This window comes from Eulemur rufifrons, chromosome 20, assembly GCF_041146395.1.
Source record: "Eulemur rufifrons isolate Redbay chromosome 20, OSU_ERuf_1, whole genome shotgun sequence".
NCBI classification, from domain to species: Eukaryota; Metazoa; Chordata; class Mammalia; order Primates; family Lemuridae; genus Eulemur; species Eulemur rufifrons.
Window position 1 is genome coordinate 21,489,738 of NC_091002.1, and position 25,482 is coordinate 21,515,219.

The 25,482-nt window shown below is 40.1% G+C and overlaps 1 protein-coding gene across 2 annotated transcripts in view; it reads left to right on the top strand.

Moving 5' to 3' along the window:
- The first annotated feature begins 14,105 nt into the window (after positions 1 to 14,105).
- Positions 14,106 to 25,482, top strand: part of RBL1 (RB transcriptional corepressor like 1) — a 56,127-nt gene continuing 44,750 nt past the window's right edge. Inside the window, exons 1-2 of one of the 2 annotated variants that reach the window (XM_069495894.1) lie at positions 14,106 to 14,330; positions 18,045 to 18,178. In XM_069495894.1, the coding sequence (XP_069351995.1) occupies positions 14,175 to 14,330; positions 18,045 to 18,178 (290 nt within the window). In that variant the 5' untranslated portion in view covers positions 14,106 to 14,174. The remainder of the gene's footprint in view (positions 14,331 to 18,044; positions 18,179 to 25,482) is intronic. The other variant, XM_069495893.1, reaches the window with a different exon arrangement.

The following is a 25,482-nucleotide window of genomic DNA, read 5'->3' on the forward strand; positions in this document are numbered from 1 at the left end:
AAATGCAACGTAAGCAAGTCAGGTAAAAGCTAACCATTTTAGAAACCACAGAAGTAACTAATGATCCATTTTTTTTTCAGACTTAAAACAATGCCAGCATGACGATACTTCCACCTATTTCATTACTTCCAACATGTTTTGTGTTGTCAAAACCTTTAAGTAGTTAGAATGTAATAGGGGGAGGGCAGCCCTTAGTTTAAATTTCCAGATATAGTGAAAAATGTACTGAGTGTTTTAGGCATACCAGAAGATCCATAAAGTTCCAGTCTTGATAAACAATTCTAGGACAGCTTCAAAAGAGAATCTAAATAAATGTTAATGTTATAGTGTTAGTATTAGTGGCTCTTTTACCAATTCCCAGTCTCTTTAATTGTCAATAATCTTAAGAATAAAATAACAATCCATTCTTATACTTTTATATTTAATGATGTATTTTTACGAAATCCGTTATGGCCTTTCTTCTTTTCTCTTTCCCTTAAAGGTTTTTAAACCTTTGAGCAAAAAATAAATAAATAATAAAAAATAAAATAAACCTTCAAGCAAGAAAAAATTTCTGAAATGGTATAATGCTAAGTCTCTCCCAACATATGCAATTTTCTTCCCCTCCCCTTCTTTTTCTGTTTCCCTGATTATCTCTCCTACAACTGTTTTCAGATCCTCAAATGGCTCCAGGATAGGAATTATTATTTGTTGAGTACCCACTATCTGCTTTAAGGATAGATAGAGAAAATTTTCTTACAAGCAGAAATTTTCCTGAAGACAGATCGGTTTGTGTTGGGGAAGACTTCAATACACTGCATGTGGAAGGAAGCAGGGGGGTGGGGAAGCCCCCAAGGCACACTGGACTAATTAGAAATGGTCACTGTCAGTTTAATTCTCAGGCTCTTGTTTGGTTGAGGAACATAAGCAGAGAATCAGAGCTGAACTATCTGGGGCAATGGAGAGGCTCTTGGCGGTGGTACAGGAAAGGAGAAAGGAAATGGGACAACTGGCAGATGAAGAATAGAGATATCCAATGGTGAACTGCATTAAGTTTTTGTTGTACAGTGAGCAATATGAACCCTTATTCACCCTATGCCACACCTTTCACCTCATCCCCCTGCCAAGACATTTTTAGGAATAAATTTCTTCATGATTTATAGTGAATTGGATTTGTTTTGATATATGCCACGTGCCAAATGTGGCTTCAAGGTAATCACTGCCCAAGAGAGTTCTTCATATCTGGGGCCAGCAGGAGTTTTGAGCTAAAAAGCAGCCCCCAGTTGCTTGATGGATTAAATCTTCACTCTCAAGCAGAGCTAAGAGTACACCTTGAGAGCATTCATTAGATGGTAACTTTCAACACAAAGCGCACACTTGAGCTATATGCATCCCTTGCTGTATTCTCCTTGGTCTCATTACGTGCAGCCAACTCTGCTCTCCACTTTTGAATCCATTCTGTGGCATACCCAATAAAAATGAATAATGTTTATTGAGTGCTTACAATGAGCCAAACTCTGATCTAGGTACATTATATAACTAACATCTTTTATTCCTTGTAACCATCTCCATTTTATAGGTGGGGAAGATGCAGAACCAAACATGAAAGTGACTTGCCCAAGGTTGCACAACTAGTAAATAGCAAAGCCAAGGAGTCTAGCTCCAAAGCCCACATCCTTGATTCGTCTGCTCTTCTCTTCTCCAATCTTACTCTTTCCTGCTAACGTGAATAAATGCAGATCTACTCTACAATTAATCTTAGTTGCTGAACTCAAGCCCCAAACACACACATGTAATCAAACAAATGTTGTAAACGGATATTGAGCCTCAAATAGTTTATCAAATACAAAGGTTGAACACTTCTTCCCCAAAAGTTAGTGTACCTTATTTTATTTCTTAATGGGATAGAATGCACATCCTATACTGTAGAGAAAGAAAGTGGAGTTAGAGTAAAAAGTGATAGTTATTCTTGAAGAATACTTTTTCAGTCCTTGGTTTGATCTCATGAACTATCCCTGTCTCACAGCAGAAAAGAGACCTCTGGTGACTGGAATACACTTATCTTTAAATTTTTATATTTAAAAATAAATGAATGAATGAATTTATTTTTTTTCAAATCCAAAAACTTAAGGGGTTTATGCTTTCAGGGGCTAGGTTTAGGATACAGTTTAAATATCCAGTGACATGTAGGAGTTTGAATGAATTCTTTCTCTTTGCTATTCATATGTATGCTAGAGTCCGTTTCCCTCCAGGTGGAAAGTTATTTTCTGAGTGATACCACCAACAGGGAATAGCAAGCACAACAATTATTCTATTTTATTTGTGATTTATTGGGTTAAAATTCACAGAGAGCATCCATTAAGAGACAGAGTAAAGAGACAGTGAAGTATTCTTTACTGAACTACCTCAACAGTTGGGAAGAGCTGAAGAAGTACTTAATAGTGATTATATTAACAAGTCTATTTAGTCCAGATAGCTCCATTATTTTTATATAAGGTTGTCCTCAGAGATAGGTTTGTATTTTTATGGGATTTGTAAAATATACAAAACAAAAATTTCTAGATATTATTGTCATAACATTGAAATAAAAGTTCAGTATAATAGAATGTCACTTTGGCTTTATTTTCATCCACATACTATTAAAATGTATTCTCCATTATCTATTACTGGCTTATCTGTGTCTTTATCATTTTAGATTCTTACTTTTTTTACTTTAAATATTGTCCCCCTTATACTGAGATATTATTTTATAAGAAATTCTTTTCTCCTCTTATTGAAAGATTAAACTGTCATGTAGTAAAAGATGGGATTGAGGAAGGGGAGACTCTCTTAGACACCAGCCCTGGCTAGTAAAACTGTACTAGGTAAAATTGTAAAATAGGTCAAGTCTCTGCCCCTTCAGGTTTCCCCTCCGTTTTCCCAGCTTTTTGGCCGTATGCTCCTTTTTCTGTGTCTCCCTCTCAGGAAAGGATCTGATGAACTGACCCTTATTTGTAAATGATTAATAACGCAATGTTTAATGAAGTCAACACTTCCAAAGAGTCTTGCTTTTTAACAGGATGGAGTTCTTAAGTCAAAGGCATGAACCTCTAATTGAGAAATGTTAGGCATTACTGAGCAGAATTTGAGAGAGAAGGTATTTGGAGATGGGGTTGGAGGTAAGGGTGGGGAGTGGAGATTGTCCTGTCATCCCTGAAACCATATCGTAAGCAGCTACTTTTCCTATCTCTTCTAAAACCCTCCTCAGAACACAGCAGAGGAAAAGGAGGAAACAGAAAAGAAAGGATAATTAACAACTGCCTTCTGTTAAGCAAACAAAACATGTAGGGAAGTGATAGTCTATCCTTCCTGAAAAATGGTGATTCCTTCCTAGTACACAGGATGACTTATCTTACTTAAAATACAGCCAGTAGCCAAATGATTCAGTTATGTCTTCTGCAATTTCATCTGATGTCCAAGGAGGACAGCACTGATTTAAAATGGTTCCTATGTAACCCAAAGAATCTTTAGGAAGGAACCGTCCTCTTTTTTTCAACAGAAATGGTGACATAAATATAGAAAGGGAAATTTTTTTAAAGGAACAGGGGATATGGGAAGACATTAGAAGGGAGATGAAGCTGGGAATCCAAAAAAAGATGTCCATCTGTGAATTAGATTAAAAGGTAGAAAGGTGAGACAATATAGAAGATACGTAAAACATAGAGTCCAGCCTTATTTTGTATTGGTCCCTAGGACACTGGTTGTCAGTAGAATCTTCCCTCAGACTTCAAAAGACCACAGTTAAGGTAAAGCCTCTGCCACCCCAGCCACTCTATGCATTTAAAAGAGGTCACAATGCCAGTTGAGGTTACATCTCTCCCTTTGTCTTTGAACCAATCACTAAGCAAACTAAACTAAACCAAAACAAACCTACCAAAGTCTGCTGAGTTTAAACTCTGGCTGTGTATCAGTACTCAGGAAATCACTTTTGTGTCAAGAAGGGTAGAACACTAAAAAGGAAAGGGATTTGTAGGCAGTTCAAATGTTGTGACCTTAAAACTAAAGAAATTGATTTTTACAAGAAACACATCAAGGCTTTCCCCTACAATAGCCTTTGCGGCTTCTAAAGAGTTTTTGTGTTGTATTACTGCCTGGGTTATCATTTCAGTACAAAACCCCATAGAATTATAAAGTCTGGCCAACCAATCCCACCGCACGTTAGTAGAGTTTTATATGAAAAAAATTTTTTCAAATAGGTTTTAAGCCAAACACAATCCACAACTTCCTTTATGGTAACCTGTTTTAGAGTTTTAAATAATCTTGTCAGAATTTATTTTTTAAAGATTTCTAAGTCAAAAACCCATTGTAAAACTATCTCCATCAACTGCATTATTAAAGTAATTGAAAACAGCCTTTTAAAAAGTTATAAAAGAGTCTTCTACTTCGTGACCTTCAAAGTTTTTACTGTTTAACAATTAATGTAATTGTGACAGCATCTTGGTTGCTGAAAGACCATTTTAAGACGTTTGAAATACTAATATCCTAACACTCAGTCCTCATCGCTGCCACAAGTGAAATAAAAATGTGACATAGACATTGGTCAGTGATCTCATCGTGAAACCAAATCAGTAAGTGACCAAACTGAAAATAATCTCAGCATGCTCATCTCTGCGTCTGATTTCTTATATGAAAGACCTGTACCTCAACAGTCTTTTGTTTTATGTTTTAAATCAGAATATTAAATCAGTTAGGTTTATTTAAAATTAAAATACAGTATTTAAAAAGAGAAAAAGGGAGTTCAGATATGTATTTTTTCTTGACTTAGATTTATTAAAGTGGTAATACATATATATGTGTGTATTCAACATTCAAAAGTTACAAAACATTCTCAGTCTACTTGACTGCCCTGGAGGCACTCAGTGTTACCAGTTTCTTGTATCTCCTTCAAGACATAATTATGTATTTATGAGCAAGTATGTATATTCATTTTCCCACTTTTTTCATAAATGATGCTATTCTGTGCACATTGTTCTGCTCCTTGTACTTTTTCCCTTTAATAAAATATTTCTGAGATTTTTCCACAGTAGCCAAAAAAAATTTCCTCATTTTTTATTCCTGCCCAGTATTTCATTGTATTTGTTATATTAATGGACATTTAAGAAATTTCCAGTCTTTGGCATTTAAAAACAATACTATAGTAACTCTGGACATATATATGTCACACATGGCCAAATGTGTCTTTAGGATAAAATCCTAAAAGTGGAATTACTAGGTTAGAGGATATGTAATTTGTAATTTCAATTAGAAATTATTGCCAAACTGACCTTCATGGAGGAAATAAGAGTTTACACTCAGCCCAGCAATGTAAGGGCATGCTTGTCTCCCCACAGCCTTGCCATCACACTGCAATATTCATCCACTCTACAAATATTTATTGAATTCTCACTATAGGCCACTGTTCTAGGCAATTGGGAAACACCAAAATCCCTACCCTAATGGGGTTTATATTCCACCAGGAGGAGAGAAATATAATCTTATATAATATAAATAAACATTATATAAAATCATATGTTAGAAGCTGGAACATAGTCTGGAAAAAAGATCAGGGTACAAGGAATCAGGAGTGTGGTGGTTGTGGAGAAGGAAGGGGTGCAATTCTAAATAAGATGGTAACAATAGGTTTCATTGAGAAGGTGATATTTGAGCAAAGACTTGAAGGAAGTAAAGGAGTCAGGCATGCAGAGATCTGGGGAAAGAGCATTCTGGGCAGAGGAAATAGTCACAATAGTCCTAAGGGGCTGGGTGCAGTGGCCCATATCTGCAATCCCAGCACTTTGGAAGGTGGAAGTGGGAGGATCACTTGAGGCCATGAGTTTGAGACCAGCCTGGGCAACACAGTGAGACCCTCTCTCTACAAAAATTTTTTTAAATTAGCTGGGTGTGGTAGCACACACCTGTAGTCCCAGCTATTTGGGAGGCTGAGGTGGGAGGATCACTTGAGCCCAGGAGTTCGAGGCTGCAGTGAGCTATGATGAGGCCATTACACTCCAGCCTGGGTAACAGAGTGAGATCTTGTTTCTTAAAAATAAAAAAAAAAGTCCTAAGACACTAGGTTTGCCTAGAGTATTCAAGGAACCACAAGGAATCACAAATATGATGAGGGTGGGGTGAGAAAGAGGAGAGTAGCAAATGAAGACAGGATTATATAGGGGTCCAGATCTTTAGTGCCTTATAGGCCTTCATAAGGAGCTTGTCCTTTAGCTAAAAGAAATGGGGAATCACTGGAGCATTTTCAAACTTTTGTCAATTGAATAGATTTAAAATATGGTTTTACAGTAGTTTAAACTTGTATTTTTTTCTTATTAGAAAAGTTGAACATCTTTTCACATCTAAAACCATCTACATTTCCTTTTTAAGACTGTATTCAAATCCTTTCCCCATGGGGGGGTTGTTGGTCTTTTTCATGTTGATTCATAGGTGTTTCTTATATATTGAGGAAATTAGCCTTTTGCCTGTTACTTTAGTTACAAATTCAGTTATCATCTGAGATGGCCTAACCGCCTGGGTTTGGTTTTTGTGTGTTACATTTCAAACTTTAATAGGGTCTTGGCAGCAACACTGTGATTGTGTGTGGAAAATAGTTCACGATTCTCTACCCTTGTGCCATACTTTTTAAAAATCAAATATTCACCTACACAATGAGTGCATTGCGCACCGTTTGGGGAGTGGTAACACTTGAAGGTGCTGACTCGGGAAGGGGGGGTGGGGAAGGGAGGGATATATACCTCATGATGGGTGCAACGCGCACAACCTGGGGAACAGACACGCCTGGAGCTCTGACTTGGGGGGAAAGGCGGTACAGGAGCAACCTATGTAACCTGCAATTCTGTATCCCCCATAACAAGATGAAATAAAAAAAAAAATAAAATAAAAATCAAATATTCAAAGAATAAGTTTCTGAAATGACAAAATGCTTAGAAGTTCTTAGGTGCAATTTTTAATAAATTGAGCTTATCAATAAAAACAGGTAGTAAAAAAGTATCTTAAATACCATAGCATACATATAGTCTATTTCCTTTATTCTATAGCATACATTTTATTTATCAAATTAGTTTTTGGAGTAAGTACAAAGTTCAAAAGATACAAAAAGATACATAATAAATAAGTAAGTTTCCTTATTCCTATCTCACAACTATTGAATTCCTCTTCCCATAGGCAACTACTGTTCCCAGTTTCTTATGGATCTTTCAGAGATACATTCTGCAGATATATGAATATATATAATCTTTGGTCTGTTTGTTCTAAGTGGACCCATTCCTAGTCGCAGTTATTTAATTAAGTTCATGCATTTAAGAATCAGTTACATTGACTGAGATGATACTCTTGAAGATTTGGAAATAAATAGATTAGCATTTGGTTAGAAAGGGGCCAATTCATTCTGGTGCAGTAGGAAAACAGTAGAAGAAATACTAAGTTGTAATTATTATTTGTATAGAATTTTCACATGTTATTTTTGCCCTTAGTAATTGTGTAATTTAGATATTATTGTTATGGGCATTTTACAGATGAGAAAACAGGCTCGGAGAGGTTACATAATTTGCCAGAGATCACAAAATCAGTAAGTAGCAGTGCTAGGATTTAGACTAGGCTTATTCCAATGTTCTATACTTTCTAACATACACACAATGCCCCTCCATAGGTAAGAGCGTTAGCTGTTTCAAAGAAGGAAGAGAAAACATCAGCTTCTCTAAATGAATGAGGAAATTGAAATAAGGAAAAAACCAGGAGGGATAATCTCACCAAGATTGTTTGCTGTCGCTATCTTTGGGTATTACACACATCCCTCTCATAGGTTTGATGTTCCCACCAAGACCTTCCGCTTAAGGGCCAATGTCTGAGATAATTCTTAGCCAGTAATGTTCAGTTTTCCAGTTTCCCTAGGATTGCAGAGGAGTAGAATTAACCCAGGTATGTAGGAATTCAGAAAATAAAAATGATCCTAAGTTTTGCTCCTAGGTAGAATGATGTCTGTGTCAGGACAGTTTCTCAAGAGGGAAACTTAAAAAAATGCTATTCTGAAATATCTTGTGACCAAATTGAATGCCTTGGGCATAGCTTTTGATGGATAAAGTCCTTAAAAGTAACATTTTAAAGTTACATTGTGCTTTTCAGTTTCTCATTTCCTTAGCCAAAGTCTAAAGTGGGTATAAAAATCACTGAAGTATGCCTGTGAGCAGAGATGGTACTACTTTCCCTGTAGCGACCCAGCTTAAGGATCACCACTTTAATTTTTCCTCTGAGGAACAAGAACAGTAAGAATGGTGAGGTCAGGTCTTGCCCCTCCCCCACAACTATCAACTGCTTTTTTTTAACAGTGAGAAGTTTAGGTGAGTAGTTTTTCCTAAGAAGGACAAATACAGACCAAATTCCAGCTTAGGGCATAAGCAAAGCTGGGGGGGATAAAAGAGAGAAAAAAAATTTCTTAAAAGAATTTCAAAATGAAATAGCCATCTTGGGAAAATTATTAGAACTTTGTTGCACTTTCTTACACTTATTTTGTGATTTAGAATTGCTTATATTTAGTGATTACATTCAGGAGGGTGTGTACCATAATCTTTTTAGTCTTGGAGTCTCTAAAGGTGTTACTCAGTGTCCAATGGGCACATGCTCTGGGAGAACTCTGAAATATTAAACCACAACAGGGAGCTAATCATAGAGGCTATCACACAATGGGATCAAAATAGAAACAACTGTCGCATGTATCTGGATCAAAATTAAAAGGCAAAGTAAATCTATTTCACTATCCATATTTCATTTTCTATTCAGAAAAACTCAGTTTTGTGTTAAATGGGGCATGTCTTGGGATAATAAGAAAAAATAAAACGAACATGAGGGAAAGCTTATTGATTAAAAATTTAAAAATGCACACAGGTGAGGCTGGGTCTGACAGATGTGTCCCTCAGTGCTAAGCCACTTAAATTTGATTCAACTGGTGACAGTGAACGTCTGAAGAGTTTTGAGATGGAAAGTGACATGATATAAATGGTGTTTGAGAAAAACTAGACTAGTAACTAAATATAAGATGGATTGGAAGAGATAATATAAAATCAGGAAGCCACAAGATTTAGTGATTAGGTGTAGGGGATGAAGGAAAAGAGTCAGTAATAAAGTGATAACCACATGGGCTGTCTGTGGGGGGGTTTTGCAAGTGTGACAGTACTGTTTATTGAAAACCAATGACATAGTCTAGTTACAGTCGCAAAGGAGATGGAATAAGAGTATTGTTTAAATCTGCTTTATTTCATAAAAGAAACAAGAGAACTCGGTATTTCCTTTTATCTTGGCCTTATTTTCGAGGCCCATACTTCCTAATAATTCAATTCATGACAGTCTGAGAATGACAACATGACAAAAGGAAAAGCAATGGAAGCAAGTGATTGATTGAAGGAAGAGGGTGATAGGTTAGAAAAATCAAAAGACAGGAGATGAAAATGGAAGGCTTTACGTAGGCAGGATATGACTTATTGAAAATCCAAAGTTAGAGCCCAGATCTAGTGCCAAAGACAAAAAAAAAACCATGTTTCTCAGTTTTTATTTGTTTACTGGATGACCTTTGAGAGCTGCTTCTTTTGTTCTTGGATCATTTTCAAGCCAGCAATGTCCCTTAGTTCAAATCTGAATGATCTGAAAGTCATGGCAAAGTAAGAATCAGCACCTTGCAGATTGCAGGCATTCAGTTAAACATTTGCAGAATGAACAAATGAAGAGTTTTCAGGAATTAGTGAATGCATGAAATAGAAAAAGAATCAGGAGAATCAAATCCAGTATAAAGTAGAAATAGGCTGAGTACATAGACTGCAACTCACTGAAAACTATTAAAGAGCTGAGAAATCGGGCAATGAGTCTCTGGTTTTTCTTGGTTTACAATTCCTAAAAGCTGTTTCCTTTTATCTTGCCATTATTACTTTGGCCATTATTACTTTGAGATTTAGAGGCTTCTTAGCTCTCATGATCTCATCCAGGACCAGCTATGAAAGCCAAGATCCCATCAGGGGTGGGAAACCTGCACCCTTAAGGCAAAATGTGGCCTTCTTGGTCCTTAAGTGTGGCCTTTTGACTAAATCCATATTTTGCAGAACAAATCCTTTTATTAAAAGAGGTGCAGCAGAGAAAGATGAAGTTTGTTTGGTTTTTTTGCCTCCTTTGGTGCTTAAAAGAGAAGAATCTTGAAATCAGAAGGCCTAGACTTACTTTTACTCCTCAAAAAAATTCTGACCATGATCTTTGCACTTCACAGACCCAGTGATTATTTCTCAACAGTTGTTCCAAATCTTCACCACTCTCAGCTCCCTACTGCATATTATTCTATTTTCCATTCAGCAAGGCACCTAGCAGGTCCTATTTAATCTATAATAGATGTAGCTTCCAGACAGGAGCTATGAAGAGAAAGGCCAGGCTCTCAATTCCCAGCTTAGCCACTTTCCTCAGGGCCTGGCTACAGCAATGACTTTTTTTTTTTTTAATCTTTAATCTCTCTCTGCGTGCTCCTGCCCCTGATTATTCATACTTGCGTTTCCCCTACCACAGAAAATAACCCCATCCTCTGCCTCTCTATCAAACTTCTTACAGAGAAGTTTTTACTTCCTGCTTCAACTTTCTGACCTTCCTGCCATTAGCCCCTCAGCCACAATAATCAGGCTTCCACTCCCACTGTGCTATAGAAAACTGCTCTGGCAAAGGTCACTAAAAACGAAGGAATGATAATATATGAAGCAGGACATGGCCATGGAAATCAGAATCTGCTAAGGAGTGTGTAACAACTCACCTACCAGGAAAAAAAGAGAAAAAGATAATATATGAGATCTGTGAATTTCTCAATCTACTTGGATTCTCAGCAGAGTTGGTTGGTCTCTATGAAGTTCTTTCCTGGCCTCTAAGATACCACTTCTTGTTTTTATACCTCTCTGGCCAGTCTTTTTCATTTACTCCTCTAATTCTGCCATCCCTTAAATGTTGATGTCCCTAAGCGTTCTCCCTTGGGTCTCTTTTCATGCCAACACATTCCCTGAGCGATATCAACCTGCTCCCTTAGCTTCAGGTACCGCCTGGACATTTCCAAATGATCATGTTCAGGCTGCCCCCACTCCTGGACCTCTCTGCTGAGCTGGAAGCTCTCTTAAATAGGCATAAGTAGGTTAACTAAAAACCAAATGAACCACTACAAGAGGACCTTCATCCATCTCACCTCCACTAATCCTAACACGTCTTTGTTGGCAGTAAAGGAAGTTAGGAGGAGGGATGCTAACCTGTTATGACCCCCTTGGCATTGGAGATACACCTCCTCCCACTGCCTATAACCAGTCCTCTAAGTAAACATTCATGGGCAGAGATTCTGTCGGCAGACTTTTGTGCTGACATACCCTCCAGAGAACAATGAGCTAGTCCTGAAGTCAGCTGCAACAGTACCTTTAGAAGGAAGACGAGTTGGAAGTACCATATGGGTGGGTCAGTTTAAGTTTGAGTTTTGGGGGAAACTTTTCAGTTTTTGCTCACTTGGTTCCCAAGTCCCAACCCTCTTTATGTGTGGAGAATGTAGAAGATTGGGAAATTTCCAAGAAGGGACCCAACAGCCTCCACTTAAACTTCCTGGAAGCATCCCAGACTCAACGGCTCCAAAATTGATTTCATCTCTCTGCTTGTACTCCATCCTAGTTAACAATATCACCTTCCACCATCTTGGTGATAAGGAAAACCCCCATCAGCCACCTGAGACCCCCACCCCTCACGAAGACCTGCATCAGCATAATATTAACCTATTACCTGGCCCATCAACTAATCTATTACCTGATGCATCAACATAATAGTAACCTATTAGCTGACACATCAACTAACCTATTACCTTAGCCACCTGAGACCCCACCCCTCGGACCACCCCAACTTAATAAAAGTGGGAAAAATCGGGTAGACAGGGCTCAGAATTTGGTGGCAAGACCCCTCTGAGCCCCCTGGCAAATAAACCTGGATTCTCCGACTCTCCATGTGTCGCTCGGTTTGTCCTCAGGACCACCCACTGTAACGTGCTGTACATTGGTAGATGGAAACCTGTGTTATTGGGGACTCCTCCATCTTCAGCAGTCCCCCCTTCAGTTCTAGGACTGAGACTTATATCCTCAGGCTGGCTCCTTCCTATGCTTGATCAGCCCCCCACCTCCCTGCTTCTAGTCTCCATCCCATCCAATCCACGTGCCTGTCATATTACAGCCAGAGGCACCTGTCCAAAATACAGACTTATCATCACCTCCCCTGCCTTGAGGATAATGTCCAGGCTCTTAATGGGGCATATGGGGCCCTTCACAAACTACCTTGACCTGTCTTCCATTTTATTCTGTTGACTCCTTCCTTCATCCAAGCAACAATGGGCTCTTTGTCATTTTTCAAACACACCATGCTAAGTACCAAGTGCTAACTATGCCCAAGGCACTAATATAAACTTTGGAATACAGAGAACACAGAAGGAAGTTCTCTATTCTAATACAACTCACATTTTAGTAGGAAGAGCCAGTCAATAAACAAGATAATTTCCGACAGTGATAAGGTGCCGTGGAGACAATGAAGTGGGCTGTTGGAGGAAGGGATCAGATATTTTGGATACAGTGCTCAGGGATGGCCTGCGGTGGTGACTTTTAGTTGAACTTGAATGATGTGGGGGAGCCAAAGATCTGGTGAAGACCATTTCGGGCAGTTTTGATCAACATGTGAGAAAGGCCTTGAGGCAAGCACTAGCTTGGCATTTTCAAGGTTTCAAAACAAAGCAGAGAGATTGAACCCTATTATATAGCTGAGGGGTGTTCAATGCACTAGATGAGGTGGAGCCAGATCACGCAGTGGCTTGTAGGCCATAGAAAGGAGTTTGGATTTTTTTTTTTTTTTTTTTTTAAGGCAAGAGGGGCGGAGTGAAGGAGTGGCATGTTCTGATTTACGTTTTTAAAAGATCGCTCTAGCTTCAGATTAATGCTCCGACTATTCTTTTAAGGCGGAAATAATTGTGTTTACTGGCACAGTTCCAAGTGCAGGGAGCTGAGAAAGGGCCCCTTACCGCAGTCCTCCCAGCCGGCCTCTTTTAGCGATTAAAATGAGATGGGGAGGTGTCCCCTAACATCCCTCACCAGCCCTTCAAATCGGTCATTCAGCGAACCACTCACTGGGCACTGGGGAGAATCCTGAGGCTCCCGCCACCACCTGGGGCTGCTTTTTTTTCTGTTCCCGCTTCCATTCCTAACTCAAGGAGCACAGCTCAGTGGGACTAGGTTTGACGCCCCGGGGCAGGGACACACCCAGGGCCCACGAGCTGGCAGGATAGAGGGGGCTTCTCACTGATAAGGAAAACCCCCATCTATCACTTGGCACAACAGCCACCTGAGACCCCCACCCCTCACGGAAGACCCGCATCAGCATAATACTAACCTATCACCTGGCCCATCAACTAATCTATTACCTGGCGCGTCAGCATAACACTAAACCCATTACCTGGTGCATCAACATAATACTAACCTATTACCTGGCGGGCATTAGTCACCTGAGACCCCGCCCCCTTGGACCACCCCAACTTAATAAAAGTGGGAAAAATCAGGTAGACGGGGCGCAGAATTTGGTTGCGAGACCCCTCTGAGTCTGCGGGAGAATAAACCTTGACTCTCTGACTCTCTGTGCGCCGCTCGGTTTGTCCTCGGGACCACCCACTGTAACACTTGCTGTAACATCACTAGGATGAACGAGGCCGCCTCCCTATAAGCCCAGCCCTGCCTAAACCAAGGAGCGGGACTAAAGAGACATCGGCGACGACGAAGTCCATCCCAGGATGCAAGACCCGGGATGGACTTCAACTCCCGGCAGACTCTGCGCGCAGGCCGCGGATCCCTCCGCTCCCCATTTGCCCCGCCGTCTGGGACCCCACACAGCCCGCCAAGGGCCAAGGCCAGGTTTTTCCAGGATACAAGGTCAGTCTTCTCGTCATATTTCCGAAGAGGGACGGCTGGGAGCTCCGGAGGAAAAACGGACTTTTTTTTTGAGGAGAAAAGCGGAGGCAGACGGACGAAGAGATGGGGCTCTGAAGTCGCCGGTTTTCGCGCGCTTTGGCGCGGGTGATTGTGGGTACTGCGCCCGGGAGGGAGAAAGAAGTTGGGGGCTGTGGCGCGCCGCCCGCAGGGCCTGAGGGGATGTTCGAGGACGAGCCCCACACCGAGGGGGCGGCTGTGGTCGCCGCGGCCGGGGAGGCGCTGCAGGCCCTGTGCCAGGAGCTGAACCTGGACGAGGGGAGCGCGGCCGAAGCCCTGGACAACTTCACCGCCATCCGGGGCAACTACAGCCTAGAGGTGAGCGGCGGCAGGTGGGGCGGCCGGACAGACCCCCGCCAGGCCCCACCCCCGCCCCGCCCCGCCCCTACCCCAGCCTACGGGGCGGTGGGAGTTTCCCCACCGAGGAGGATCGCTACCCTGCCGGGCGCCGAGGAGTGCGGGGCGGGAAGGGTGGGTGTAGCTCAGGCAGTCCACCCATTTTTTTTTGAGGCGGGAAACTAAACCCTAGAAAAGGAGCAGCTTGTCCTAGGTCCCGCGCCAGTCAAGGGGACTCCAGGCTTCCAGACCATACCTCCCTCCGCCCCGCCGAGCGCCACAACATCATGGTACTTCCCTAACATCAGTGAAAATAAATATAATGGTAAAAACGAAAATGAACTGCGTGCCAAGACACCACTGCTCAGGGCTTTATACCATCTCAGTTCTCTCTGAACACGTTGTGTTCTTCCCGTTCCACGGAACAGGAAGTGGAGCCCCACCGAGGGTAAGCTACTCGCCCAGGGTCACAGCAGGAGTCCGAGCGGGCCACTGGCTTTGCAGCGCGGCACTCACTGTGCAGTAGCTCCATCAAAGCCGGCGCGCGCAGAGAGCTGATCGCTCCGCCCCACGTCCCTCCTCTGTCGGATCATGGTCCAGATGAAGCCAGCCCAGTGTCTGGCTGTGAATAAAGTAAATGTCGGTTATCATTATTAGGTGTCCGCTCTCACTGTTACATTTCGTCCTCACGACAGCCCTATGAACATGGCGTGGCAGTCAGTATCAGACCTGCCTTCCAGGGTTTCGAGGCTCTGAGGATTGTCTTGCCCAGGGTCATTCCAGTGTGGAAACCCAGACAAGCGTAAGCCCGTCTCGGAGACAGAATTGTGCTGGAACATATTTCAGCTCAGCATTCCAGCCGCCTTAGGTTCAAAGGCGTTTATGAGCCAAGAGGGCCCAGCCCGCGCACAGGGTGCTCCACTGACTCACCGCCCAGTGGAATAGTTAATTGCTGAGTTCAGAACCATAAAGTCGGAAATGTGGAGTCGACTGTATGTGTGTCTACATATGGGGGGGAAAGTACCTGAGAAGGACTCTTGGATGTCTCCAGGATAGGACTGGATAGACTGGATAAAGGACAATGAAAGATCTGCAGCTGTGGGTAGCATGCCTGGAAAGCCGAAGGAAAAATAAGAAAGTAAGGGAGAGTATGAATCCGTGGCCTCTCAGTTGAAAACTGATTTTTGAAAGCCTGAGAAAGCATTTCCGACATCCCAGGTGCTCCTTTGGTCTCTCACTGAATAAGCATTTACTGTATGCAAACTGAGGTCAAGGCACTCAACTAGGCACCTGTTTCAGCTTCGTGAATATGACAGGCTTATTCCCAGTCGTGTGCTTCTCCATGCCATCCCCTCTGCTGGGAACCTTTCCTCTCGCCCCCAACTCCAGGGGAGGTTGAAGAGCTAAATCTCCAGTCAGGCAGAGTTGATCAGGATATCTTAAATGTTTGCTTTAGAAAGTACCTGATTTATGAGCTGAGATTTTGTGAGTGTTTATTCTATCCAGTGTTTTATTTTCCTCCTCTTACCTCCCTTTTCAGTTTTTGGTGACAGGCACTTGGAGTAGGCACTTTCCTATATCTCAGCTGCTTCCCGAGAACCAACTGCCCCCCCAAACCCTGCCTATCTCTAGTCTGCCTTACAAACTGCTGCTTACAGTTTTGGTGATTTGCCATTTACCAATTTTAAGTTTTCCTCTGCGAAGCCTTCCCTGACCCTCAGTTACTCACTACACTATATTCTCCCACAACACTTTATCTTCAATTCTTCTTATAGCTTATCTCTCACCAATTATAGATAAGAGTATCTGTTCTTTGTAGCTCTAGACTTGATCCATGAGATCAGAAATCATTTTTGTATTGCTAAGGCCTAGCATTGAGGCCTAGGAAATAGAATAAATAATATATAGTTGACTTTTTTTAGGAAAAAAATCAAAATAATTCTAGTACTGTTATTCTTTTCCATCTTGCTATAATAGCATTTTCGGTCAGTAGCCTGTCTCCAAAGGCTCTATAGTACTTGGATGCTATTCCCAAATAATTCAATAGTAAGGCTTCTAAAAATGTGCACCTTTAAGCTTACCTGCCTCATTTAGTGCTTTTAGCAAATAAGATTTCTCACTCCTTTAGGATAGAAACACTGAGTTTTAGTTTTATTGATGGCCACCCATTTCTACCACCCCTTTTATATTATTACAAGAAATCTTTGTATCCTTCTAGAATCTAGTCTTATAGAGGATCTGCAGAACAGTGAATAGGAGCAGTATTATGTTGTGCTCTGAGATTTGCATCTGTAATTCTTAATCCTTAAAGTGGAGTATTTCACCAGTGAAGTCATAAAGTGATTCTAGCTTGGAGATATAAAGTCCAATGCAGAAAATTAAGTGTGAAATTCCCAAATGTCACCTTTTTTGTAGCATTGTAAATTGAGATATCTACTAAGGTGCAGAGCCATACATACTACAGTCATGCACCGCATAACAATGTTTCAGTCAATGATAGACTGCATATATGATAGTGGTCCCATAAGGTTATAATACCATATTTTTACTGTACCTTTTCTATGTTTAGGTCTGTTTAATTACACAAATATCTTACTATTGTATTACAATTGCCTACAGTATTCAGTACAGTAACAACATGCTGTACAGGTTTGTAGCCTAGGAGCAATTGGCTATACCACATAGCCTTGATGTATAGTAAGCTATACTGTCTAGGTTTGTGTAAGTACACTCTGTGATGTTCTCACAACAACAAAATTGCTTAACATCGCATTTCTCAGAACATATTCCTGTCGTTAAGCAATGCATGACTGCATTTTAAAGATGACATGTTTTGGGATAAATGATTCTCCAACTTTTTACCTCACAAAAATGACAGTCTCCTTTATGTTGCACAGGGTAAGTATTAATTTCTTATGTATGACTCCTGTGCCAACTTTTTACTCTGTTTTTTCCTTTCTCTGCCAAACTGGTTAAGAAGAAACATAAAACTAAAATGGTAGAAAGGAACTTCAGCATCATCAAGGCCGTGACTGGTGTTTTAAAATTGTGAAAGTAATGCTGACAAGTTTTAAGTAATGGTGACTCTTTCAGTCATACAGTCATGCTTCGCTTAACAATGGGGATACATTCCATTAGGCAATTTCATCATTGTTCGAGCATCATAGAGTATACTTATGCAAACCTAGATAGTATAGCCTACTATGTATCTAGGCTATAGGAAATAACCTGTTGCTCCTAGGCTACAAACCTGTTTAATATGTTACTATACTAAATACTATAGGTAACTGTTAAACAATGGTAAGTATTTGTGTTTCAAAACACCTAAACAGAAAAGGTACAGTAAAAACATATTATAATCTGAAGGGACCACCATTGTATATGAGGTCATCATTGACCAAAATGTTATGTGGTACATGACTGTATTAGATTGGAGGTGTAGGTGAAAGATCTATCTTTAGATTAATACTGATTTAGCATGGTATAGTTATAAGAACACAGGATTAAGAGTAAAGATTTTCATACCCATTATTGCAACTAACTTAGCTTTGTGACTTTGGGCAAATATCTTCATTTCTCTGACCCTTTATAGAAGGAGAATTGAGACAGATAATTCTAAAATATCTTCTGCTTTTAGAATTCAGGCATTTAAACATAATAATACATCCATTTCGCTGTTTGTCTTTTGCCTGCCAGGGAGAAGTTATACACTGGTTGGCATGTTCATTATATGTTGCATGCCGCAAAAGCATTATTCCCACAGTTGGAAAGGGTATCATGGAAGGAAACTGTGTTTCACTTACCAGAATACTACGTTCAGCCAAATTAAGGTAAAGCACTTTGATTTTTCTAATGTTGTTTTATAAGCCCTAAATTTAATTTTAGAATTGAATTTCTCTTTATTTTAAATCATTTGACTTCATTTAATTCTAAGTTTGTTATCACATGGGTATCCTTTCCCAATTCTCACATTCTTCCTCTTCCTTTCTTCCTCAAATTCTATCTTAAGCCAGAGGCCTCTGTGCTAAATCTTAATTTTTTAAATTTGGAAATAATTTTAGGCTTGCAGAAAAGTTGCAAAAATAAGGAAAGGATAGGCCAGGCGCTGTGGCTCACGCCTGTAATCCTAGCACTCTGGGAGGCCGAAGCGGGAGGATTGCTTGAGCTCAGGAGTTTGAGACCAGCCTGAGGAAGAGTGAGACCCTGTCTCTACTAAACATAGAAAAAATTAACTGGGCATGGTGACGCGTGCCTGTAGTACCAGCTACTCAGGAGGCTGAGGCAGGAGGATCGCTTTAGCCCGGGAGTTACTCACCCAGGAGTTACTCACCTGGACAAAAGAGTGAGACTATCTCACAAAGAAAAGAAAAAAGAAAAGGCCAAACATACCCATATACCCTTGACCCATATTCACCTATTATTGATATTTTATCTCATTTGCTTTGTCATTTGATCTTTCTCTCTTAAATATATAGATCTTTCTGTCTTTAATATTTTTTCCTGAGCCATTTCAAAGTAAGTAGTGTGAATTTATAGCCCTTTAACCCTAAATACTTCAATGTGTAGTTCCTTAAGTAACTACAGTACAATATCAACTTCAGCAAAGTTAACATTGATAAAATAATTTGTCTAACCTGCCATCTCTGTTCTAGTTTTGTTAGTCAATTTAATAATGTTCCTTATAGCATTTTTTTCCTTCCAATCTAGGATTAATTAATGCATTTGCTTATCATGTCTATTTATTCTCCTTTAATTAGGAACGTTTCCACAGCCATTGTCTTTTATGACATTAACATTTTTGAAGAATATAATCCACAACCACCTTGTCTCCCTTTTTATTATAATAGATTGTTCCTCATTTTGGATTTGTCTGATATTTTCTTACAATGATATGCAGATTATACATTCCCTGGTGGAAAACTATACAAGTGATTTTGTGTCTTCAGGATATCACATATGATGGTGCATGTTATCCATCTGTCATGTCTCACTGATGCTGTTAACTTTGGTCATTTTGTCAAGGTGTTGTCCTATTTCTCTATGTATAGTTCATATTTTTTTTTCCCTTGCAACTGCTCTACAAGTCTTAGTTGTATCTATTACTTGCTCCAGTATCAACCATATAGAATTATTTGCCTGGATAGGAAACAGAAAAAATGGAGTTATCCGGTTTGAATAGGTGTTAATGTTCTTGAGACAGAACTATTTGAGGTCATTGTCTATTTGCTATCCCTGGTTTTCTGGGGTGGAAGAGGAACAAAGTTTAAAGCCCTGTCCAGGGATGGCAAATAAGTTACAGTTCATTTTAAATGAAAAAAAAAAAAGGCTGGGCGCCGTGGCTCACTCCTGTAATCCTAGCACTCTGAGAGGCTGAGGTGGGTGGATTGTTTGAGCTCAGGAGTTTGAGACCAGCCTGAGCAAGAGCGAGACCCCGTCTCTACTAAAAATAGAAAGAAATTATATGGACAGCTAAAAATATATATATATATAGAAAAATTATCCAGGCAGGTTGGCACACACCTGTAGTCCCAGCTACCCAGGAGGCTGAGGCAGGAGGATCGCTTGAGCCCAGGAGTTTGAGGTTGCTGTGAGCTAGGCTGATGCCACGGCACTCTAGCCCAGGCAAGAGAGTGATACTCTGTCTCAAAAAAAAATTCTCAGAACAACTTTGCTTGTTTGAATGGAAAATTAATAATGTCAAGATGATTTTAAAAAGCTTTAGATATTAATTTTTATAATAGATGAAAATAAAATCAAGATTGATGGGGTTGAAGTAATTTTATTTTTTTTTATTTATTTAATTTTTTTTTTTTTTTTGAAGAGAGACAGGGTCTCACTTTGTCAGCCGTGCTGGAGTAGTGGCACAATTATAGCTAACTGCAGCCTCGAACTCCTGTGCTCAAGGGATCCTCCCACCTCAGCCTCCCAAAGTGCTTGAATTATAGGCATGAGTCACTGCACCCATCCGGGGTTAAAGTAATTTTTTGATTGCACAAAATGTTATCCGTTTTAATAAAAAACAAATCTGATCTTTTTCTGTCAATGTTTCTCATCACTGACCATATTATTTTTAAATCTTTGTAATAGTAGGATGTTGGGGAAACTGAACAAAAAAGATTTATAACTTAAAAAAAATTTACAACAGTACATGCTTATGATGAAAATTTCAAATAATATGAAATGAGTTCTGGAAATTGATGATAGTAATGGTTGCACAATGTGAATGTACTTAATGCTACTCAACAGACTTGAAAATGGTTAAAATGGTAAATTTTGTTTTGTATATTTTAACATGCACAAAAAAGATTTTTTAAAATGTCAAATAAGGCCGGGCGCGGTGGCTCACGCCTGTAATCCTAGCACTCTGGGAGGCCGAGGCGGGTGGATCGCTCAAGGTCGGGAGTTCGAGACCAGCCTGAGCAAGAGTGAGACCCCGTCTCTACTAAAAAAACAGAAAGAAATTATATGGACAACTAAAATATATATAGAAAAAATTAGCCGGGCATGATGGCGCATGCCTGTAGTCCCATCTACTCGGGAGGCTGAGGCAGGAGGATCGCTTAAGCCCAGGAGTTTGAGGTTGCTGTGAGCTACACTGACGCCACGGCACTCACTCTAGCCCGGGCAACAAAGCGAGACTCTGTCTCAAAAAAAAAATAAATAAAAAAAAAAATAAAATGTCAAATAATACAGAAGTGTTAAAGGTAGAAAGAAGTCTCCTCCTTTTCTCATTCCCCAGAATTAACCTTTATACATAATTTCCTATTATATACAAACACCTAAATCTATTTTTCATTATTTTTTTCTTTTTAAACATAAATGAGTTTATACTATATGTGTTGTTCTGCAGTTACTTTTCTTACTACGTATTTTGGAAATCCTTATATATCAGCATATATAGTTCTACCTCATTAATTTTTTTAATAACTCTAGGATATTTTAGGGTATAAGGATGTTTCATATATTTAGCCAGCCCCTTATTGATGGACATTTAGGTATATCCAGTCCTTCGTGATTATAGACAAGTAACCAATTGTAAGGATGCATTTCTGATAAATTCCTAAAAAGTGTAGTGATTCCTAAAGGGGGTCAAAATATATGTCTTTTGAAAGTGTAGATTATTATTTTCAAAGTCCCTTTCTCCCCAAATTTTTTTGTGTCAGATTCCCAATGCTATAAGAGCAGTTCACCAGCATCAACATGTTCATTCAGAGAAATAAAAAAAGAATTGCAAATGATATTGTTATTTATTTATAATAATTTGGGCTGTTTGCAAAATTTGAACTTTAAGTATAATTTTAAATGATTATGTAGATCTTTCTAGACATGGGAAAATGCCTATTAATAATATTAATACATCATACTATAAAATAATATATAAGTATAGATTATAGACATATGTAAAAATAGCAGATTTTTATTGAGTATTTACCTATGTGCCAAGCATGTACTTAAGTACTAAATGTTTTGCATCTCTTTATTTATTTAGTCCTTATAGTGATTCTATGCAATGTCTCATTTTATAGATAAGGAAACCAAGTCATAGAGAAGTTTAAATTAATTGCCAGGGGTAATGTACCCAGTAAATGGCATACTTTCCCAAGTGCATGCTATATTACACATGTATCTACACACAAATATATATCAGTATGTCTCCGTTTTAAACCTTTTTTTTTTTTTTTTTTTTTGAGACAGAGTCTCCCTCTGTCACCCTGGCTAGAGTGTAGTGGTGTCATCGTAGCTCACTGCAACCTCAAACTCCTGGGCTCAAGTGATCCTCCTGCTTCAGCCTCCTGAGTAGCTGGGACTACAGGTGCATGCCACCATGCCCGGCTAATTTTTTTATTTTTCATGGAGACAGGATCTCACTGTCTCAGGCTGGTCTCAAACTCCTGAGCTCAAGCAATGCTCCCACCTCGGCTTCCCAGAGTTCTAGGATTACAGGCATGAGCCACCTTGCCCAGCCTAAACCACATTTATCTCAGCTTCAGTTTGGGACAAAAACCTAATACTATGTAATTTTCAACTTGTATCACATAAAAATTTGTTTTGCTATTAAGTATATTAAACAGTGGTATCTGTTGTGCAATTTTCTTTTCTTTTTTTTTTTTAAGAGACAGAGTCTCACTCTGTCACCCAGGCTGGAATGCCATGTCCCAAATATAGATCATTGTAACCTCAGATTCGTGGGCTCCAGCAATCCTCCTGCCTCAGCCTCCTGAGTAGCTAGGATGACAGGTACATACCACCACACCTTGCTAATTTTTAAATTGTTTCTAGAGACAGGTTCTCGCTATGTTGCTCAGGCTGGTCTCAAACTCTTGGCCTCAAGTGATCCTCCTGCATCTGCTTCCCAAAGTGCCAGGATTATAGACGTGAGCCACCATGCCCAGCCCTGTTTTAAGTTTTGCGAAGTAATTTATCCTCATTTTCACAAGTCAGTACCTTGTGATTTAAATCAAGTTGACACTTGTTCATTCATTCAGTAATTATTTTTGTATTATAATAAAACATGAAAGAAAATTTAGTTTATGAAAAACTTTTTCATATATTTTATTTGGAGCATTTGATGATGTTAATTTGTTACAAAGTAATTTTATCTCTTGAGTGCCATTAAAATTCAGTAGTGTGCTGCTGTTGGAATATAAGTTGCATATTTACTATCCCTACCCTATGTAATTGTCCCTCAATATCCATGGGAGACTAGTTTCAGGACCCACCTTACCCCTGCAGGTACCAAAATCCATGGATAGTCAAGTCCCTTATATAAAATGATGTAGTATTTGCATGTAATCTATGCAGATCCTCCTATGTTCTTTCTTTCATTCCTTTCTTTCATGAGGTCTCACTATGTTGCCCAGGCTGGAGTGCAGTGGCTATTTACAGGGGTGATCATTAGGCACTACAGCCTCGAACTCCTGGGCTCAAACAATCCTCCTGCCTCAACCTCCCACATAGCTGGGACTATAGGAGTGCCCCACTGCACCTAGCCCATATACTTTAAATGATCTTTAAATTGCTTGTAATAGCTAATGCAGTGTAAGTAGTTGTTATACTATATTGTTTAGGGAATAATGACCAGAAAAAAAAGTCTGTACATGTATATGTACAGTTCAGTACAGATGCAAGCATCCATTTTTTTTTCCAAATATTTTTATCTATGGTTGGTAGAATCCACAGATGTGAAACCCACAGAGACAGAGGGCCAACTGTACTCCGTGTATGTGTCTATGTGTGTGTGGTAAAATATATATATCATAAGATTAACCATTTTAACCATTTTTAAGTGTATAGATCATTGGCATTATGTACCTTCACATTGTTGTACAGCCGTCACTACTATCCATGTCCAGAACTTCCTTGTCTTCCCAAACTGACACTCCATACCCATTAAACAATGGCTGCTGAGCTGCTGTCTGGCCCAGCTCAGCCTCAGCGAGCCATGCTGCACTCCACTGATGGGCAGGGCTGATGCCCATGTGGGGCCCAGCCATAGGCTCTGGCAGGGTGTGGTGGGCCTCGGCCCAAGGAGGAGAAAGAGGCACATGCATCCCCGGGGTTTCTGGTCAAGGAGTACAGCACATATAGTGACCCACCTTGGCACTGGCCCCCAGGCCCTTGTACTGCTTCTTAGCATCTTGGTAACCTTAGGTTGGCCTGGAGGACCAGCCAGGCATGGAGATGCACATGCTCACTACTGTCCTCTACTGGCTGCTGCTTTCTGTGGCTCCTTGCCAGTTGACATTTTAGCAATCACAAAGGCACCTGAAGTGAGCCTCTGTTTGCCAACAGTTGGGGTCTTGGTACCGGCACAAATGATTTTCGTTCACCTGACCTCACAAAGTCATCAGGGGTCCCTGGAAAGTCTCCTCTCAGGTTTAGAATCTCCCTAATTTTGGTTTGAGATTCAGACTTCATTCCAGCAACTTGATTCTGTGTTCCATTGAGTTGGAATTGAAGCTCTGCTTTTAAGGACACACTTAACAGGTCTCTAATAGACACCAGTTATTTTACAAGGCTTTGACTGAAGTGGTATATTTGAGATATGACCGGACTGCTGTAAAAAGTTGAGGTTGACTTTATAGAGCTGGTAAAAAAAAGCCCTTTGTAAAGACTGGCCTGGCTAGGCTGTCTAGCTGTAGAGGGGAAAAAAAGAAAGAGTGGGCTGGTACCTTGTCTACTTGGTTCCCTTACAAGGTACCTGACCTTGTGGTAAGTAAAAAAAATGTCACTTTCTGACATGCCCAGGAAACTCAAGCTATTTGGGGCACCTCAAGAAGAGAGGAATTCACTCATTCATTCGTGTAGGTATTACAGGCACAGTCTGATGGTGAATCCTGAGCTCGGCTTCCTAGCTTGAGGCTTTAAAAGACTAATCCAAAATTACTTATGAATGTTCCAGCAAAGCCAACATAAAAGAGCCTTTATGGCTACTTGCTATTAATGCGTTTTATGAAAATAATCAGGCCAAATATAATACTAAAACTTATTTTGCAAGTAAATTGGTCCTACTAAGGTTTATCTTCAGTAAAAATGGGGAACTGGAAAGAAAAAGATTGTGTTTCAAAAGAGATTATAGCATACCTATTGTTAAATTCTAGCCATGACCATTGTTGTTGAGTTTTTATTATTTTCCTACATTTTGGACTGAATCCTGAATTTTTTCCTGGTTACAAGTCTCCACACTGTGGTTTCAAAATTTTTCTTCCACCGTTCTGACTTGGAATCACTGAAATTAAAACTGCTGGCTGGTGCAATAGCTTATGCATCTAATCCTAGCACTTTGGGAGGCTGAGGCAAGAGGATTGCTTGAGGCCAGGAGTTCAAGACCAGCCTGGGCAACGTAGTGAGACCTCGTCTCTACAAAAAAGAAAATTTTAAGAAGTAACCATGTGTGGTGGCTTGCACCTGTAGTCCTAGCTGCTACTGTGGCTGAGGTGGGAGGATCGCTTGGACCCAGAAGTTTGAGGCTTCAGTCTGCTATGATCATACCACTGCACTCCATCCTGGGTGACAGAGTGAAACCCTGTCTTAAAAAAATAAAGAAAAATAAATATAGGCCGGGCGCGGTGGCTCACGCCTGTAGTCCTAGCACTCTGGGAGGCCGAGGCGGGTGGATCGCTCAAGGTCAGGA